Source organism: Elephantulus edwardii, unplaced genomic scaffold (genome assembly GCF_000299155.1).
Source record: "Elephantulus edwardii isolate Elephantulus edwardi_28Jun2011 unplaced genomic scaffold, EleEdw1.0 scaffold00015, whole genome shotgun sequence".
Lineage (NCBI taxonomy): Eukaryota > Metazoa > Chordata > Mammalia > Macroscelidea > Macroscelididae > Elephantulus > Elephantulus edwardii.
Window position 1 is genome coordinate 14,571,316 of NW_006399765.1, and position 20,782 is coordinate 14,592,097.

Below are 20,782 nucleotides of genomic sequence, written 5' to 3' on the forward strand. Positions count from 1 at the left end.
TTTGATCCTTTAATTCAAAGGGACACTCTTGCCATCTCCTTTGACAGGTACTGTCTAGAAGGCACAGTATCGTCTCCTTGACCAGAATCCCAAACAGGAGATTTCTGTTTCTGCTTGTCTTTATGTATTCTTCACCGCGCACAGGGCGTCTACACTAGATGATAGCTGATTCGATGGGTCCAGAATCGTCCCTTAATCTCACTGCCCCTTGAGTCTGATCTAGCTGAGAGCTGACGGTCTACTCAGTTGCCGAGGCTGTAAGTCACAGGAGACTGCCCACTTTTCTCTGTAGAGAGGCTGGTGCATCTGAACCTCAGTAAAGTCTAATCTCTGGGTTAGCGGCACAAGTTCCTCTGACTCTCAGGATCTTTCTCACCTTCTCCCTATATTCCCACATCAGCTTACACCAGAACAGACAGTTCACTCACATTCCTGCCATCTGGAGAAAATCGCTGACATTTTGTGTCCACTTCATAAAAAGAGGGGTAATTTATCTGATTGGCCGTCTTCCACTATGTCCTTCCTGCTGAGATGGGTTAGCTGCCCGCTGCCCTCACGCTCTCTGTACTTGACAGGCCTCACAGCTGGCCAACCCCTCGAAGCAGGCCAACCCTTCTGAGAGGCACACTTCTACTCTGCAGATCACCTCCAGGCATGTGTGGGTTTGAAGTGTACCTTCCCATTTCAAATGCAGAAGTGCATTTGTATTGTTCTGCAGACTCTGTATTTCCAGTTTTCAATTAGCTGAGAAGTAGAGTGAGGAAAATCTCTTCTATTCTTAAGAGCTCTGGCAGTAATACAGACACAAATGGCAAAACGGCAAGCCTCGGAGCAGTGCAGGCTGCTTGCCACTTTCCAATTAGGCTATAAACTCCTAAGACTAAGAACAGAAACACTAAATTCCATTACGTCAGTAAGTTTCATAAAGGTAGACTGACTACTTTGAAGGCAGACCAGTCACTTAATGCATATGAAAGCTGTCAAGAGTATCATTTAGAAGAAGTTTGCTACGGGGGCCTTCTTGTAGGCTAAAATCCCAACCAAAGACTCAGCTAATTACTCCACTGGGATCAGTTCAGACGGGGAACCAGGATTCTGATGTCAGTAAGTTCTACAGAAGGCTGTGCCCGAGGTGAAACCATGTATCTCGCACAATGAATAGCTCAGTACTCTTCAGCAAAGAAAAAGGGTGTAGCCCATAACTCACACTTAACCAAGGGGTGAAGGTGAGGCAGAGAGGGTGCTCTGCAGGACACAAGACTTTTGAAAGTGAAGAGTAGACTGGTTCTCTGCAAATGGCTGAATATTACATTTCCAACAGTTCCTGAGTATCTGGGACAGATCATCACTTGTATAAGACACGCTATCTGGGCTTGGCTATACCTTGGCAAGGCTGTCCTGGGAGGTCAAGTGTGCTGTCCAGATGAGGACAGGTTGTAAGCTTGCGTGCACAGAATGTCTTGTGGGCAGTATCTAGTTAAGAACAGGATGAGCTGGATCAAGACTTTGGAAGCTCTGTAGGAAGAAAGGTCTGCTATGGTAACTGCCAGTGTCTAGCTGATCAACCTAGTCTGGTGTAACTACATTGGTAACTAGAACTGGAATCAGTCAGAAGCTAGGTTTATACCATCTTTACAGCGTAACTGGTAAGTGCATCATGTATTACAAGGTGTAACATCCACCTCTTAAACTGTACACATCACTTTCCAGACATCTGTCATATGACCCTAATACTCAGCCTGGTGAATTGGGTGATGCATCATCTTAAGGTTGCCACAAGTGTGCTCAGGACACCCTTAGAGATTAACTTCTATCCCCCAAAAAGAGTTGAGAGAATTTAAATTTGGAAATACTTAAATATCATCTAGTTTGATTCTCTGCCATGAGACTAAGAAAGAAATTGCTTGGTCTCATTATTCTAAACCTTCAACAAGGATCATGGGACATGTAGTTTATTAATTTCTCTTTCCGAGGACAGATAGGGCGCCAGCTTCCTCATATTACAATCTGGGGCTAAGGTATTGCTGTCAGAGGTTACTGTCTCCCTTGTGAACTGCACCTGTCCTCATTGCTATGATCACTTTCTTTGCTTATAATTAGGCAGCTTAATTTTTTCAAGATTATTTTATTCACACTAGTTTTATTTTAAGTATTTTCTTAGCAAATCTTATTTTAAGTTTCAAACTTATTCTAGTTGCCAGGTCGTATCTTCTCTTTCATGCCTCTCTCTCTTACTCTTCCAGTCCTGCTGCCTTGGGTCAGTTTTTCTCTCTCTCTCTCTTTTTAAATGTCCCCTTTCTTCCTGAAGGAGCTGCTCTTTCTAGGCCATGCATGCTGTTCATTTCTGTGTGGGTATTAAACACCCAGTCCTTGTGTCTGCTGCCATCATAGTCCCTGAGCTCTGGTTCCAAGCCTTCTTCTCTTCACCTGGGAATTTCCCCTTCCTTCTTTAAGTTCATCTGAGTAGCTTCGCATTTTTGTCCTCATTCAGTAGGACAGTTCCAGATGCCCATGGCATGTGAACTGGGCTTGGGGGAGGCAGAGAAGGTATGTTAACCCTGTCTGTCATACTACAGGTTGTAGCCTCTATGTGTTAATTTTTGACACAAAGGTTTGGTAATGAAATGGTCATAGAAACGAGATATAGGATTACTATACATCTGAAGGCAACACGTTTGACTGATGCTCTGGATTTTGGCTGCCTTCAGCAACAGCTTGCCTTCTGAGTACTTTCCAAATTTAGATTAAACCAAATTTTGGCTGCATTATGGTACTGTGTGATTGACAGGTAAATCACATGCTTCTTCCTCTACTTCAGAGCTGCACTTTTCACTGTCCAATGGAAGCCATTAGCCAACTGTGACTTCTTGTTGTTGGGGGCCATGGCATCGAGTACCCTATGAACAAAAGATCTGAAGCCAGTCCTGTCCTGCACCATCCTCACACTTCCCGACACATAAGAGCCCACTGCAGCAGTCACCTTGTCAATCACCTGGTTGAGAGCCTTCCTCTCCTTCGTCGACCCTCCACCCTTCTCAACATCATGTCACTTTCCAAGGAAGAGCCCTTCCTGGCAATATGTCCAAAGTATGTAAGGTGAAGTCTCATCATTCTTGCTTCCAAAGACCACTCTGGCTGCACCCTCTCCAAGACTTATCTATTCATTTTCTTGGCCGTCCATGGGATGTTCAGTGTTCTTCTCCAACACCAATAGCTCAAAGGCATCAATTCATTTTCTGTCATCCTTATTCACTGTCCAGGTCTCAGATGCAAAGCTCGTAATCAGAAAGACCATAGCCTGAATCAGATGCACCTTATTCCTTAAACTGACATGACTATCCTTCAATAATTTGGAAAGATCCCTAACAGTAGACTACTTAGAATTAAATGAATGAAAATAATAGTTACTCAGCTGCACTAGTCACATTTCAAAGCCACACATGACTATTGGCTTCCATCCTGCACAGTGCAGAAACTGGGAGTTTCCACCGTCACTGCTCTAGCCTCACCCCAGTAGTCTTCAGAGAACTCTCAGTTAACACCAGACACCTTGAAACTAGCATTCTTAATTCTTCATTCAAATGTATCAACCCAACACTTCATTGTTGTCAGTCAAAACAGACTCAGAGCTGACTCTCCAGTGAGATGCTGCCTTTGGTTACTTGAGAGAAGTTCCCTAGGGTGTGGGCCAACAGTGCTCCTCTTCTTAAAATGTACAGGTATAGTTGCTACATGAATGTAAATGGCTGGTCTTCAGAGGCTGAAGAACTCTCTCTATAGGGCAGGACACCTAATAGAAAGTGAACAACTTTCCAAAGGCAGGCAACAAAAAGAAAATGAAAGAGAAAGGAACAGTGTGGAACATCTTTTATCTACCAATCACTCGTTCTAGAAGGACTACATATTAAATGACTCATTACATTCTGAGGTAACCTCAACATAATCGGTTTTCATACTCTAAGGAAACAGGTCAGAAGAATATATGACTTATCCAAGGTCACACATCGAGTCAGTGGCAGAGATGGCAAGCTAAAGGCAATGTGCACATATAACTCTTCATCTACTATCGTCTGTTTTCTGATTTAAAGTATCTGTTATTCACCTGGCAAGAAAGATGTTTACCAGCTATAACTGTCTTTATTCCCTTTAACAGTTGCGGCTTGCAGACAAGAAGAGCAGGTGCCTTGAAAAGTACTGGAAGGAAGGAGAGGTGGTACTTATTTCAGTTTCTCCAACTATGATTCTCTCTCTCGAACTGTTTGCTGACATGACTAACATACTCAAAAAAGGATACCAGGGTCATCGTCTGTCTTGAATTTTCACACCAATGGGGCAAAAGATATGCACGAGGGATAGAGAGACTGTCTAGAATGATCTAAGAATTGTGTCTGCATACAAAATAACAACACCTAGCATTCGTACCTTCACAACTGGTTCCTTCACTCAAGAAGCACCAGGTAACTACAATCACTACCCAGATATCTGGGCTGTAAAGACAGATGAGAGAGAGCGTTTCAAGCTGACAGAGTACTGAGGAAGATATATAGTGACTGAACAAGTTCTTTGTAGCAACCGTTGTTTTTCTGGAGTTCCAGTGCAATGCCTGTGAGCTCTGAGGTACAGTCCACAGGGAGCTGTATTGCCAACTAACGACAACTTCTCTCTGGTGGCTTGAATCTAGCCCCAGCTCTAAGGAAGAGAGACGGGCAGTCTCCTGTTCAAGTTATAGACTCTGAAATCTGCTGGAAGTGCAGCTTTGAGTTAGCTCTAATTCAACGACATTAAGTTTTAATACCAATACTAACATGCACTTGGGTAAAAATCCAAGCTAGCACAGGAGAGGTTCCACAGTCAAGGAAACAAGAAAAAGGACTATGGCAAACATGAAGACTTCACAAAGAATAACCTGGGAGAATTCATGAGAAATAATGGAATACAAACAATTTTTTTTTTGGAAGAAGTTTTTCAAGAATCTGTAGTACTTAGCCCAAGAGTACCTAAACTCATCTTTCCCCAGGGGAGGGGCCCTGATCTAAAAGGGAAAAGATTCAGAATACACACCATGCTTGAACACGCCAATCAGAAGGGATTTATCCGCCTCCGCATCCCACCAATCCGCTGGGATCTCCACATAGTCGATGTCAGGGAGAGGCACCTCCAGCTCTCTGTGGAAGGAGGGTATGGATTCAGAATTCCTTCAGCTCAGACACAAAGTGGCTCCAGAGCTACTGGCTCAAATTCAATATTAAACCATACCCCTCATTTGATGCTTAGACCCTTAAGTAACAACAAACAGAAGGCTTCAGAAGGATGCAGGCTTATTAATGTTTCTCAACCAGAAATGTGCATTAGAATCATCTAGAGACCTATTTAATATTTAAGCATATGTACTTGATTTCCAGGCCACACCTAAGATGGACTTAGAATATTACAGCATCTCTTGGAGATGCCTGTTAGCAGTTGATCTGGGCAAGGCCTTGGCATCTATATGTAGAAAGTTCTTCTGACAGACAACAAGATATCAATCATCTGTCAGTAGAACTCTTCCCAAGTGATCAAATGCTTAAAATAACACTACCAAAATAATCCACTGAGAACAAGACAATCTTTACTGGAAGTGCATAGGTATGAAGGTTTAGCACAACCTGGTAGTGGTCTAACAGATCAAACGTGAACACAGACTGCACGGCTCTAGGCTACTAAGACAAGCAGAACTTACGAGCAAAATGCAGCTTAGCAGCCCAATCCCATCAGCTCCTCTCTGAGTCTGTTCATTTTCTACTAGCCTACATAGACACTTAATTGTCTAATGACCATGGTTCTTGTTCTTTGAAGGTCTGGGGACTACAGGGAGTACATCCACCTGGATGGCTCTTCCCTACTGCTTCCCAGGTGCCTGGGATGGTTTTTCTGAAACAGTTCAAGTTTCTTCTTCTGTAAGACTTTTTACCATGCCACAGTGCTGAAAGCGCCTTGCCAGACCCAACTCCTTCTGATGAAAGAGTTCCCAGACCTCACCCTTCCAAGAAGTGATCCCTATCTGGCTCCACTGCAGGACCCATTGCTCGGCCTGAATGGTACCTGGGGCTGAATGACTTTTCTGGGATGAGCTGCTGTCATTCCACAATCATGTATCACTGAACCTGAACAGGATCAGTGACAGCCAGGGCTGAACATGGGTAACAAACTTGTCCTATGCTCTACTTAGTTCCCATTCTACATGTCTGAAAAAAGCATGAGGCAAAAGGAAGGGTAAGTTCAGACAGATTACTTCTCTAAGATAACACTTGATTTAAACATCAGGTTCAAGTCTACTACGTTTGTACAATGCAAAAAAGAGTCGTTTTATGAAAATATCTTTCTCCTCTATCTATGCAGGGAAATACAACGATTCTAGAAGCATGTTGACTAGAAGTCAGGATGAGAATGATCACCACTTCACAGCTAGAGCTGTCAAAGGGTTTCAACTCTTTGGTCTCTAAACACTAATGCCATTAGAAAGAGTCACTGGACAGAAAAGAAAGAACAAAGACATAATTTCAAAGCAGAGTCCCAAGATCAACATTTCAGCTGTTGAGGACTTTCTTGTCTCAAGTGTCCGCTGGGAGGGACAGTGCATGAGGCCAAAGAAAACTGCAGACCTAACAGGCAGAGGCGGAGGGACTGGTCATTCCCCCTCCTCTCAAACTGCAGCTTTCTGACAACTTTATCAAATGGTGGCCTTATGACCTCATTTTTTTAACCTTGAGAACACTCTTACAGCACTCTGTATTTCTGGACACCTGAGTTTACAAAATGGATCAAACCAGTCACAAGGTACTATTAATATGACTGGTAAGTAAAAGAAAACCACTCAAATGTATGAGTTTTACAGCCAAGAATAAGATTCTGGGTCTGTATCTGTTGTAAAGCCTGTCAAAGTAATTCACATCCATTCTACAATTACTACGAAGGTAGAGAAAGAATGGCTTTAAAAGTAGTTTTACTTCAATGCAGTAAACGGGATAAATTATGTTTACTGCATTGAAGTCTATGAGGGAGAGAATAGTTTAAAAAGTATTATATTTTAGGTCATTATGTTTATTATAAGAGTACAGAATGAGGTTTGCAGAGTGGATTATATTTGGGGTTGGGGGCGGAGTTGCTTGGGGGGGATTGTGTACCAATGAAGGAGTTTTTCTTTTGCTTTTCAAGGAAAGGAGCAAACGGGGTGGGGGGGGGGTGGGCAGGGAGAAAAGTGCAACAATGAATGAATGGAATTCCAAAATCTCTGTAGATGTTCATTGAAATGAAAAATAAATTATTATTATTATTATTATTATTATTTTTTTAAAAGTAGTTTTACACTACCGGAAACGAAAACTCTAACTAAAAATCCTTACTAAAGTCTGTGTTACTCAGAAACTGTTTTCTCATTTATTGCACCGTCAATGACCTGACTGGATCATATTCCATCATCCAGGTTGAGACTTAAATCACCAGCAAGTTTGGCCAGTTTCATGAACAGGTACTTCAATTCTTTAACACTGAGCACTAAGGCTGACTGGTGTTACCTGGCCAGAGCACCTTCAAATGCTTTGTCAGCGGCTTCTCCCAGTATTTCAGCTTTTAGGTAGTATAACATCCGGACCCGTAAAAGTACCCTAAGAAAGGTAAACAGATAAATGCAAATGAATCAGAACCCATAAATTGCCTGTGAACTACCATTTTAAAAATGACAGAGGGAAATTCTGGGCATTTCAATGTAGTCAGTGGCATAAAGTTACAAATGAAAAAGTACCAGGGGGAAAAAAACATAGACTGTTAACCACTAGTGGCAGAACCACTATGATGAGGCCCGTTTCATATGACAGCATGTGTGTGTCCTCATTCATGTAGTGCTTTTCTGATCCCTCCAAGGCGCTCCCCCCATCACAAGGGCAATGCCTGTCTGTAGGGCCAGTGACCTCTCTTAGGCAGAGCTGTTTCCCATGTCGTGTGTAGGGAAAATCCGCCATCCTCCATGCAGGAAAGATGAGCTATCTCCTCCTGTGGGCCTTACAGCCTCGGAAACCCACTGGAGGGTAAGCTATGGGACTCAAGGCGATATCAGTTCACTAATTTACTGAAGAATGAGTCATGTCAGATAATGTTTTCAATCAGTTTTCACTTGTGCACAGTCTAAGGCACATTTAAAAGTCAGGCATCTATTTTTTTATGTCACAGAATCATCATGTCTTATATCCTGGAGTGCTCAATTCACTGATTCAGCACAGATTACACGTAGGCTCCATGGAAATGTACCAAATGAATTTGAGACAAAGCAGTTAAGTATTTGCTGGGCAACTACCATGAGCCCTGCACCATGCTGGGTCCTGTAAAGTTTCCAATGGAAAGAAACAATTCAGCCCCTGTTCTTAAGAAGACTACTGCAGTCTAGTTGGGAAAACAAGGCCAATGGTCAAACCAAAGAGCAGAGAGGATGATAGTGGGAATCCAGAGAGCAGAGCTCAACATGGGCTAGACCAGAACCAGTACAGAAAAGCTGATCAGTTTCAAGGGGACACTTCATACTCGAGGGTAAGAGGCAGTGAGTGTGAAAGACTACCTGTAATTTACTCAAAACCCATCAAAGATCACAGTTTTTTTATTAAAAGAAGCTCATTTATACATTCTTATATATAAACTGTTCTCTGGAAGTTGCCTCTGGAGAAGAAAAGAGATTAACTTCAGGTAGAAAGAAAACCCATTTTTATGACATTCTGAAGACATTACATTTACTCAAAAGTAGGCAATAATTATTTCTCCACCGGATCGTAATCTCCATTATATCTGGATAGAAAATCTTACTGAGGATTCAACTTCCAGTTGAGAACACATAAAGTCAGAACTTTTATGCTGCAAAGAACCCTTACCTGTCTAGTGCAGCATACCTTACCCCAGCTGTCAAGTCAGCACACAATGACTTCAAGATTTTTGATTTTTTTTTAAAGCTCAGAGAGTAAGAACTCTTTAAGCACATACAACTGTTAAGAGATCTTGACACCTAGCTGGCAGCCTCTTTAACGAGCACTGGAACAATATATGCATTATCTGTCTTAGAGAATGTCAGAGTCTTGACTTTTTAGATCTAGTTTAAGGCTTCCCTGGAGACATATGCTCTCTTTAGAGCACTATTTCTACTTTTCTACAGAGAAGATGTGTTGATGTTTAGTAATATCTGGAGTATGAGAGAACAGAATTTAGAGCCAGTAATACTCTGTTATTCTTAAAAAAAAAAAAAGGCCGCTCAGTTTAGAGGTTAGAGGGACAATTCTTCAGAGAGTTACTTCCCTTGAGTAAGGCGGCAACTGAACTCAAAGGGGAGAAAAGCAGCAGCAGGTTTCTCATACCTTTGCTTTGGTCAAACAAAATAACCCACTAACATTCTGGGTGGCAAAAACGATTTTTTCTGTCGCCTCTTTTAAATTGTATTGCTGTGAAATAAGAGTCCCAGAAAGTGTGTTTGCTATAAATGTACAACTTAGTAGAAGTCTACTTGAACACAACGTGTATCCATAAGCTCCAGGTCAGGAGACAGAGCATCACCGCAGGGGCCCTTCCTGCTTGTCTGTCCCCATCACTGCGCTCCACAAGGACCTCTCCGTCCTCTTAGAGCTTCAGGTAACTCTGGAAGGTAACTGCTTTCTTACTTTTTCAGATTGGCTCTTTAGAAGGCAAATCTTTGCTTCTTAATAATATACTACTACATATGGTACAACAGTTAGGCTCACTCACTAAAAGGTTAGTAGTTCAAGCATACCAGTGGCTCCATGGTGGGACAGGACGGATCTGGTGACCTGCTCCTTTAAAGATTTATAGGTAGAAATCCCAAAAGGGGCAGGCGTACTCTGCTACAGGGCTGCTAAGAGGTGGAACTGACTCGACACACACAACAGCATCAACTACTAACAGTCTCCTGTTTCCTAGGTGCCAGGCCTGGCATGGCTTAGCAAATCCTTATTAACAATGCTCAGAGGGAGGCACTACTTATCTCATTTTAGAGCCGAAGGAAAGAAGGCACATACAGTTTTAAGTAATTCACATTACTTCATCGTGCTGGTAAGTGATAAGGTCAGGATTCAGGGCCTGTTTGTGACATCACAGCCCATCTTAACCCTTGCTGAATAATTGATCTGGCAATAAGTTTGCTAATTAAGAAGCTCAGAATTCCCAGAAATTAGTCTTCTGCCTAATAGAACCCTTCTGGGAGTCTCTTTCTTCCTCCTAACATCCATTTAGCAAACATGTAATGAAACATACATGTAAACTGTCACAGGGCACAGTGCGGTCCTGTTATACTATTGAGATCTTGGCCCATCTCTGCTGCACTTAAGGACAGAGTCAGGACTGCAGATCAAACGATGCGAATTTCAAGAACGTGGACTTCAGGCTCAATATTAAAAAAAGACAATTAATCAGAATTAACAATAACTAAATGAACCGTGCTGAGAAACCATACACTGTCGTCATTAAGAGGCATGAGCAGAGGGAAGATTCCCTGCTGGGGTCCGTGTTTCAGGAACTGGCATGCTGCGTGGGGGAGATGCAAGACGCCTGCCAGCTCTGAGTCTCTCGATTTCACTGAACCAGAACTAAAGTGAATGCTGGTCTTCATTAGACTCAATAAAAGAAAAGAACGATTAGCATCCTTAAAATGCATTATTATTTAGCACTCATTCAGAAGAGATCCTGGGGAGGCGACTAGAACTCTCTAAGGAATTCCCTAAAGGTCAAATCTTGGCTCTGCTTACCTGTGATCTTCTCTGCAGGTGTGAGATGACATTCTCTGGTGACACACTCTGCAACCCTGGCAGTACTGCGAGCTACATGGAACCATAATCTCACAAGACAAACCCAAGTCGCTTGTTCTTCATCACCTAGTAATTTTAACTATTCTGATTATATCATGGCTTTAAGTATAGCAATTCTCTCAGCCTCTAAGGCTACAGCTGTGGGGCTACTAACTTTTTGTAGTCCTTGTCATGCACTGCAGATTCCTCCTCAATCACCTCTGTCATATTTGATTATTTCTCCCCATTTTCACTGTCAACACCCTCCTCTAGGCCATGATTTAAAGCTTATATATTGTTGTTGTTTTTAATGTGCCATTGAGTCACTTGTGAACCACAGCAACCACATGTACAAGAGCCCTAAACCCTCTTTGTCTCCGACACACCTACTCCCATTACTCCAAACACTGAATCGATCCATCGCATCAAGGGTCTTCCTCTCCTGCGCTGTCCCTCCACTCTCTCAAACATGATGTCCCTCTCCGAGGACTGGTCCCTCCTTGTAACTTGCCCAAAGTATATCAGATGAAGCTTCGGAATCATTGACTCCAAGGAGCAGCCCGGCTTCACCCTCTCCAGGACCAACCTGTTTGTTTCCTAGCAGTCCATGGTATATTCAATACTCTTTTCCAGCAACACAGCTCAAAGGCATCAGTTCTCTTTCTATCATTCCTAGTCACTGTCCAGTTCTCTGATGCATAGCACGCTACTGCAAAGACTATAGCTCAGATCAGGCACACCTGAGTCTCCAACCTGAGGTCGTTGCTCTTCAGTACTCTGGAAAGGTTCCTGATAACTGACTTTCCCAATGCAATTTGTCTCTTGTTTCCTGGCTGCTGGTACCAAGAATGTTAACTGTGGAGTCAAGCAAACTAGAACTGTTAACTATGTCAATCTCTTCACCAACCATACTGATGCTGCCAACTGGCCCAGTGTTGAGAATCTGTGTTTTCTTGATGTTGAGCTTCAATCTGTATTGAAGGCTGCAGTCCTTGACCTTCTGTAGCATATATTCAGCTAGCCAGTCTGCTAGGTTCAGCCCTCTTCATTTTGCTGAGTATTACCAGATCTTTTTTTAAACTTGAATTTATATCTTTTTCATTTACTCAAGAAACACTGTTGTTTAGTATCCAGAACGGAATCTTTAGTTATCCTAATGCATAACGTCTTCATGGTTTGCTTCTTTTTTCTGTTTCTCACATGCTGATTCTGATTCAGTCACTGCAAACACGCTATGGGCTCAAGTCAAATAAGGTGCTCTGTGCAGGCTATAATGTCTAGGTCCTTCTTCCCTCTTCTCTCAAGATAAGCCCTCCAAAACTCAATTTAAAAATCTCAGCCTTCAAAGAGCTTGTATTTTTGTGTACCACTGTTTGAATCACTTGCCTTACAAGCTGTTTTTTTTGAGAATGGAGCATAAGATCTAACTTAAAATGGTTGATGAAGTCTCCAGAAAGAATAGACTTCATCTGCATCAAGAGCAAAACAAGCAAACAAAACCAACAACATCAGATTACATTACAGGAAGGAAGGAAAAAGTCAGCAAATACCTTCACAGAACAAAACTTACCTTAACACTCATAAGGCAATCAAGGCATTATGCCCAGAAATATCCAAGCAGAGGCCTCGTCAATACTAGAAATACCGAAAATGTAATTGTTGCATGGCTTAGCAATTGGAACTAGAGGGTTTCCCAGGATCCTTATATTCTAAGGGCCTCTGACACTTGAATTCTAAGGGTGCTGGCCTAGTGGTAAGGAGCTGTGCTGTCTGTCTAAAGGTATGTCATGTGAAACAAGTTGCTCCATGACAGAAAGATCGACAACTGAGCTCTGTGTGATTTACCGCCTCTGAAAACCCACTAGAGGATCAACTATGGGTTGGTTCCCACTCAGTATATTGTTGATGATTGTCAACAACCACAGATACAACGAAGTATGATGCAAATACCCATGTGCAAATCTGCTATATAGCAGATTGCCCTAACACTGCACAGGGTTAAAATCCCTCAGAACAGAGTGGATTTGTTGCTGTCCCTCCTCTTCTTTTACAGCAGACAGCCTAGGCTATCAAAAACACCACGCATATCAAATGAGTGGTTTTGATGAAAGGCAGCAGCAAAATGAAAAGGACGCAACTGCTGTGAATTCTGACTCAGCTTAGACCGCATCTGTCTTTGCAGACCGTGCAGAGTAATTAACGTATAAGGGTCAAGTGGTCTCTCTTGGGCACTTCTGGGAGGGCAGACAGACTGGGAGTGGCCTGCCACCAGAAGAGGGCCAGTGGGAGTGGGGCTCACTCACTTGTTGCAGTGCTGTTTCAGGTGTTTCTTGTAGCCATCATCATGCAAGACGACCTCAGGGTTGCAGGTCGCCAGCCAGTCTGCATTCTTTAATTCTGGAAGCAGCAGCTGATTCTTGGTCTTCTTTCCCTTTCGTCCTCTTGGGACTGGGGCAGACAATCCTAAGAGAAAGGCAGTGTGTAAGTGGCAAGTGGATAAGCCAAAGTGGATTCAACAGGGGTGTGGAAACAAAGCAGGTGGGCTGCAGAGAGGCAGCTGTACACAGGGAGCTCTCAACAAGTCCTTGTCACTGCCTCAGTCCACCAGCTACTGGGTGTGGAGAAGGATGCACCAGGTTCCCAACTTAATGCACCACAGGACTGCTCCATGAACAGGCAGTAAGTTACTGAAGACCCCGAAAGGAACAGGTCTCCGCCTGAGAGGTGGAATCCTGGTGGCATTTGGGCTAGTGAGCAGGGCTGGCACAGGCGCAAGCTTCAAGAGGCCCAGGCACATTTAGCGGATCACAGGAAATACTGGCTGGAGTGCTCCGGCCATCACCAGCTTTCCCAGACAGCTTTCTGCAATGTCTCTGAGAAAGGGAAAATCCTCAAAGCACGGCACCATGGACACACAGGAAGAGGGACTCAAAGGGCCCAGGAACATGCCAGGTGGGCCCTGGCACTTCTCACCTGAGTGGTTCTGAAGGGTCTGGGCCTGCCCATCTTTGGTAGGTGTGATCAACTCCCAAATGAAACTCTTGATCTTCTCGTCTCCTTTGTAATGCTTGACACAGTACACCAGCAGGGCACGGCAAATCATCTCCATGTCTTTCTCGTTCAGATGCCACTTGAAGCGCCCATGAGTCAGGATGTCCTTCCACCGGCCCCAGCTGCAGAGCAGAATCAGAGACGGGCAGTAGACAAAGGAAGGGCCATACATGCACCTTCAAAATAAGAGCAAAGAATGCTTCTTGCTCTGCAGAGACAATGAACCACTCTGAGGGTTCTGTTCTGAAAGGTCTTTGGGGGTTGTGTGTTTGCTGGGCACCAAGTGCCACTAAAGTGACTTGTCAATAAAGTGATACTGAGAGCTTCACACGGCCACTAGAATCTTAAGAAGAGGAAAACTAAAATACTGGGAGCAGGGAATAACTGGAATGAAAATGGAGTCCAGCTGTAGGATTCAAAAGCAATGGTGATGTCACAGAAGCTAAACTTTCTATTTCCATCAGAGCCCAAGTACTACAGGAATCATATTTTAACTGTAACATCTGCTGCACTGACTCCTTGTACTTCCCAGGAGAGTGGGGGTGGGGGAGAAGCAGGAAATTAGTACCAGGGAGCAAATTAGTTACAGAGATTTGCTGTGACAAACATATGAGAAAATCATGGCCTGTTTACATTATGGCATCAGAATGTAGCGTAACTGAGGTGGAATTCTGGGCTTAGAAGGCACAGTCTTCTCCTGCTCCAGTGGATTTCCCCACCCCTAAATCGCAGAAGTGTGGGGAGAAACACACTGGACAAATCCCAAGGACTGAAATACAAAAACTAGAGAAGCCATTACCCACCCGAAGATGAGCAGGTTCTTCTCCACGCGGAAGCATTCAGCTCGGAGGTAGCGCCTGGTTTTGTCATTGAGGCGCCTTGATCGCGTGGGCCTTTCGTCGGAGTCACTGTCTAACTCCGAAAACTCCATCAGCTCATCCTCCTCAAAGGAGTTGTAGTGCTTGGTCTGCTTCCTCACACGAGGGCGGTCAATCACTAAACTTTCCTAGAAACAGAGTGGACTGTTGGAGAGAAAACCCCTCTTGCTTGTACCTCTATCAGAGCATATTTGGTTGCCATTTTTCAGGACAGCTGGGAAAGACCCTCACCCCTGCCTCAGCCTCCAGCAGAAAGGTGCTTCCTCGCACACCTGCTGTGTCCGTGTAAACAGGACAAGCCAGGGATTCTCTGGGACTGGCTGGAACTGGTGTGTTCCCCAGCCCCCAGTGCTGTCTGCCACCATCTGCTGTTCCTATCGTCCCTGTGACAAGGGGATGAGCAGGCAAGATCCCTCAGTGCCCAGAGTGGCAGGCCACGCTTGCCAAGAAGGGCTGCGGTAAGGAGTGCCAGCTGTTGTGCCCAGCATGCCGAGAGCAGTCTGAGCTCAAGACAGAGGACAAGTGAGAGGATTCCATCTGCTCAGCCACTTCCTGCTGACATATATGTATTTCTGAGGCTTCGTTATCTGCCTTTCGCCAGCACAATCCACTAACCTTTTGTCTTTCACTGAACATGCAACTCAGGGACCTCATCCACTGTAGTGACACTCTTCTCTGTTTTTTCCTAGTTCCTCATGTCCAGGCTCTATATTCCTCTTCCCAAAGTGGGACTAAGCTCCTGCACAATCCTGCAAGCTGCTCAGGTAACAAATTTCCAGTGTTAGTCCTACTTCAATCATCTTGCTTTCCACCTTGGAGAGCTGCAACTGTTTGTTACTGCCTCCTGGGCTTTTCCTTCCTCACTTCCACCTGCAGAGTAACCTCTGATTAGGGCACGGGAAGACCAGAACCACTCACTGAAGGGGACTGCAGTGTCTCCTTGAAAGAAAACAGCATCGCTATTTAGGAAAAAAGACCTGGACCAAAGGACCTCTAGCCATCTTGTAGAAGAAGAGGTATGATGAACGCTGGTCACAGACTCATTAGCTGGCCCAAGGAGGAACTACCTCCTCGGTGGTAGGTCCAGGGAGTACTAGACTCGGGCAAAAATGACCAGCAGAATGTGCAATGTGAAATGAGGTGATGGGGTAACAGATGGAAAGAGGGGGCACTAATACTGAATGAGGACCTCACAATGGGCTGGGCACTGTGCCAGCTCTCTTCATAAAAGTTATCGTCTAACTCACAGTGGACACCACTACCTGCTGTTCTTATATAAAGAAAGTGACCTTCACTGAGGCCACGGACTTACCCCAAGGCCTCCAGGTAGTCTTTCACAGAGCTAGTACACAAACTCTGTCTCACACTAAAACCCATTCTCTTTCTCCATCTCAGAAACAGGGAAGCCTAGCCACTCATGGAATAAAGACAAAGCCAGCAGGTGGACTTTTCTCCAGCATGTTCCTTTCCTCCCTAGGGAGCGTTTTAGCAGAGGTAAAATACGGATGGAACGCTGGCTGGGACAGAAGATTGAACATAACCTCTTTAGCTAGCTGCGGTTCTAATTTTCTTTGTCTAATTTCCAGTGTGTCACAGCTAAACTTTATTGTTGTCTATGTGCCAACATATTTGATATGTTATACGCTCAGGTATCCAATTTCCAGTCTTAGCCTTACATTTTATATGTATCAGCCCATTTAAGAACCATTGAACTAAGTATATAGTGACTTGAGCTATGTGTGCATTTAATGGTCATACCAGGACATCAGTGACATGTTCCGTGGAATAAGAGAGTCTTAATGCCGTACCTTTTCATTCTTTGCTTCAGTGTCCAGCTCAGCTATTTTAGCCCATTTCTGCCAAAAGTTAGGGTCATCCAAGGAAATATCTGTTCTATTTCCTGAAGCCACAAAACTAGCCTGTAAAGACAGAAAGTCATTAAAAACTAACAAAACATATGTATTATGTCAAATGGCCCAGAAACTCAAATACAGGTGTGTGCTGTATTGTGTCAATTTGAACAACTGTTGGGTAGCGTGGAAAAGAGGAGAAACTGTCTTGAAAGGGCATGGAGTGGCAGCGAATGCACTGAGTTTCACTGCCTCGGGGGGGGAGTAGCCCCCCAGCTGCTGTGTAGGTCAGTGCCTAGCAGAGAAAGCTGGGCTGTGACTCTTCTGCTCCATTCTTTGTGGCTTCCATGTCCACCAGGCTTGCTGTGTGTTGTAAGAGGCAGCCAGTTGCACATGCACATTTATAAACCTAAAGTTCCTGGAGAGCCAGAGCAGCCTCCAAAGGGGATATTTTGATGTGTGTGTACTGACTATGCACACACACATGCGCTATGGAATATACAGTGTTCACACACAATGCAAATCGCTTAATGTCCTAGTTCACAGACTTCATCTTTGATGTTAAATTACACACACCTGCATATCATCCATCTGCATTCAAATGCAAAACCCTCAGCAGAACCTCCATAATACTGTGAAAGCAGTAGTTTCTTTTCAAAAAGACTGGGTGGGAAAATTATCATTTTAAGCTACAAAATTATTTTTTTTTAACTTAAAACTTAGTAGCAGGAAGGCAACACTGGGAGACAATGGAAGTGGGTTTTTGGTGTCTCGTTCCCCAGTAAAAGATAATTGTTAAGATTTTTCTAGATTGTTCTTACAATTTCATAGTTACCAAGGGACTGCTACAAAAAAAAAGCTGCTGGGGGAGGGTGTGCAAAAACGAGCAATGGATTACTTGTAGTCTCATTATAAACGCATATTAATTGGAGGACAGTCAACAAAAACACAAACACTGTACACAGGACATCAAACATTAAGTTTAGGCTTAAGTCATAGAATCGATATGGGAACAGGTGAAGTCTACCGACAAGAAAGCTGGAGAGAGATCTGGTAAGTGGCCTCATTTATTTCACCACAAACCCTGTGATTTGACCTGCTGAGGAAATGAGAGCCTAAGTAGGAATCTTTAACTCAGAGGGGGAGTACAATCTCTCCTCCCATGAAATGCACAAAATGAACACTATTCCTGGCTTTGAACTCTGATTCTGATCAAAGAGTACTGGACAAGAGAATCCAGATGACCAGGGAAGTCCTTGTGATTAGTGAGCAGCACAAACGGCACACCAACGTGCTGATCCAGCCTGCCAGCGTCCAGCTCTCACAGGTTAGAATGGTGTTTGCTTTCTAGATAGAGCTTCTGATGCAGAATCCCTCCAAAGACCTGCATCTCCAATGTCACAAAGAGGAGATGTTTAGCCAGGGAATTAAAAAGTCCTGGATTTAGAGGGAAAAAAAGCCGAACAAAAGATAAAGAAGAACTTATTTTCTCTTTCCACTAGCTTTCAAGTAAGGGCTCTGGAGAGAAACCCCTGTACCTTAGCAAACGTGGACCCTTTCCCTTCAGTCTGGATGGTGATTGTGTGGGTTCTTCTCTGCAGAATCTGGTCTATGTCTTCTTCACAGAACTTTGAGCCTTCATCCTCCTCATCCATCAAGGCTCCGTAAGCACCCTTCCGGAGCAAGTCCTCCACCTCCATTTTGGAGAGCTGCTGTACCTGGAGAGGTCATCAAAGGCTACTCAAAAAGTGGGGAATGACAGGAGGAAGACTGCCTCAACTGTTACCTTTATGATCTAATATACAGTTCCCTCACTAATTGCACACGTCAGAAGATGTCAGAAGGAAAAAGGACATGGATAATAAGCTTGTGGGTAGGAAAACCCAAGTTATTTAAGAACTACGAAAAGGATAAACAGGCAGTCCACTATAAGGAGTTCTGGAATACAGCCTAGCACATGGCCAATGACCCTAACATTCTACAGGACATTGGTTATTTTCAAATGTCACAAGTCATTAAAACAACATACCACTGAAGAGGATATAGCTAATCTTTTTTTTTTTTTAATGTTTTAGTTTAAGTTTGTATCTTTAAAAATCTCCAGATGTCCTAAACAAACTGAAGAATAATGATTTATTATTAAATAAGTACATTAGTATTGGAAATGATGTCATTTCTTTGGAGAAAAAAAAATTTTAAAAATCCTGTGCCAAGTGTGATCTCCTCAACTGCTTGCTGAAAACAGGAAATGGGACTCAAAACACCCTTTCCTGGTTCTAATTAAGAATCTGGTTCCCTTTAGAGCAATCACAAGAGGGAATACCATGACGTCCAGCACTGGCAACGTGGAGATCTATGCTCAGCAACATACACACAAACAGGATACAGAACATCTGGACTAAAGGCCGTTCGTATAGAGCTTTTAATTCCCTATCTTTGATGCTCTGATCTGAGAGATTAAGGCGAGATAGTCTGTTTTGCTTGCCTACATTTTAAGACAAAAATCCTAGCCGCAAACTGTATCCTCTTTCCTCAGAAGGAAAATATTTATTAGGTGGCATATTTCAAGTTGCTAATTTATTCATTCATTTATTCACTGAAAACCTTTCATATGCCAAATGCTGTGAGGGGCCACAGGAAATAGAGATAAAAAAGATCCCTTTGTACCCTCGAGGAGTTCAGCATCTGTGGTATGCGACAATGCAGGGTAACAGATTCATATGTACACAATGTTATGTGTGCCCTTCTGAAGGGCAGCATGAAAACTCTGTTTAGAGGAAGTTACCTGCAGTTGCTTGCAGCTGGAAGTCTTACCACATGTCTGCTTCTACAGATAACTCCTACCCGTTTATAAATGCACACTCCTGATTCAATACTGGGCAGGGGAACCATGAACACAGCTGCAGGAAGAAAAAGGCCAGAGAGGTCCAGACTGTGGGACAAATGCTCCCCAAGACTCCAGAACAGGTACCATCGTACTCACTCCGTTGGTACTGCCCTTTCGGTTGATGTCCTGAAGGACAGCCTTGTCCAGACCCAGCTTGAGGCTGGCTTTGTCAAACATTTCTCGTTCATAAGAGTTCCGAGTAATTAGGCGGTACACTTTCACAGCTTTGCTCTGTCCTATCCGGTGACATCGGGCCTGAGCCTGGGAAGGAAGGAGGGTCACAAGCACAGGTCACAACAACCTATGACAGCAGCAGTCCTGGGACTAGAAACACACTCAAATACCACGTAGTGAGTGGTGAGTGACCAGCTCCTACAGTGAGAAGGTCACGAGACTAATTTCAGAACAAAATACATTAAAAATGTCAGCTGCACCTTCAGGGCCACTTTTATTTTTGAAGCCATTCTTTCCAGAGTGCAAGGATAAAGAAAGCAAAGAAAAGACATGGTTTCCTCCTCACCCTGTGCTCTGAGCACAGAGACCTTGGAGGTGGCATTTCTTAAATTCTGCCCTTCTTACTTGTGCAATGCCTCAGGGCTGGCAGTGGGCTTTTACATCTCTCAAATCTTACTGCCAAAAATTTCACAAACAGACAAAGTAGAGAAAAACATAATAATCTCTTATTATCTCTACTAAACCCCAGGCACTATGTATTTCACTTCAGTTCAGATATTTAAATAGAATTACTCCTGTAAACACACATACATTACCACTGTGATGCTTAAAAATACTTAGCATAAACAATTCACTATGTATTCAAATTTCCCTATGTATTATATTTTTGAATACCATGTTTTTCACTTATTTGTGGAATTTTTGAAAAAAGTTTATTGGTTTGCACCCAATCATTCATATACTCTATTTCATTCAAGTATGCTGGGTTTTATACAATCATTCCTCTATCTTGTATTTTATATAATTACTATTGACCTATGCCACTCCATCTTTTCGAGTTCCTATTAAGTCTTTCCTATTCCTTCACACCTCCATTTGGTGACTGACTTTTGCTATCCTAGTAATTTTCCCCTCTTCCCCTTTTGAACATTTCAACATATCTTGCTCAGGTGTTTTTTTTTTCTATTTTCACAACAGTGATTTTATGCAGTATCTGTCCTTACGTTTGAGTTCTTTCACTGAGTGTAATGCTCTCTAGACGCTCCTATGTTACAGCATGCTTCATGAAATCATCATTCCTTACAACCGTACAGCATTCTATTGTCCGAATGCACCACAATTTATCAATGT

The 20,782-nt window shown here is 43.3% G+C and overlaps 1 protein-coding gene across 1 annotated transcript in view; it reads right to left on the reverse strand.

The window, feature by feature from the left end:
- The window catches only part of CHD6 (chromodomain helicase DNA binding protein 6), a 194,048-nt gene that overhangs the window by 38,005 nt on the left and 135,261 nt on the right, over window positions 1–20,782 (reverse strand). Inside the window, exons 18-25 of the mRNA XM_006881534.1 lie at window positions 19,574–19,738; window positions 18,129–18,308; window positions 16,549–16,659; window positions 14,666–14,868; window positions 13,785–13,984; window positions 13,115–13,274; window positions 7,554–7,643; window positions 5,062–5,165 (exon numbers count right to left, since the gene is read on the reverse strand). Of these exons, the coding sequence (XP_006881596.1) occupies window positions 5,062–5,165; window positions 7,554–7,643; window positions 13,115–13,274; window positions 13,785–13,984; window positions 14,666–14,868; window positions 16,549–16,659; window positions 18,129–18,308; window positions 19,574–19,738 (1,213 nt within the window). The remainder of the gene's footprint in view (window positions 1–5,061; window positions 5,166–7,553; window positions 7,644–13,114; window positions 13,275–13,784; window positions 13,985–14,665; window positions 14,869–16,548; window positions 16,660–18,128; window positions 18,309–19,573; window positions 19,739–20,782) is intronic.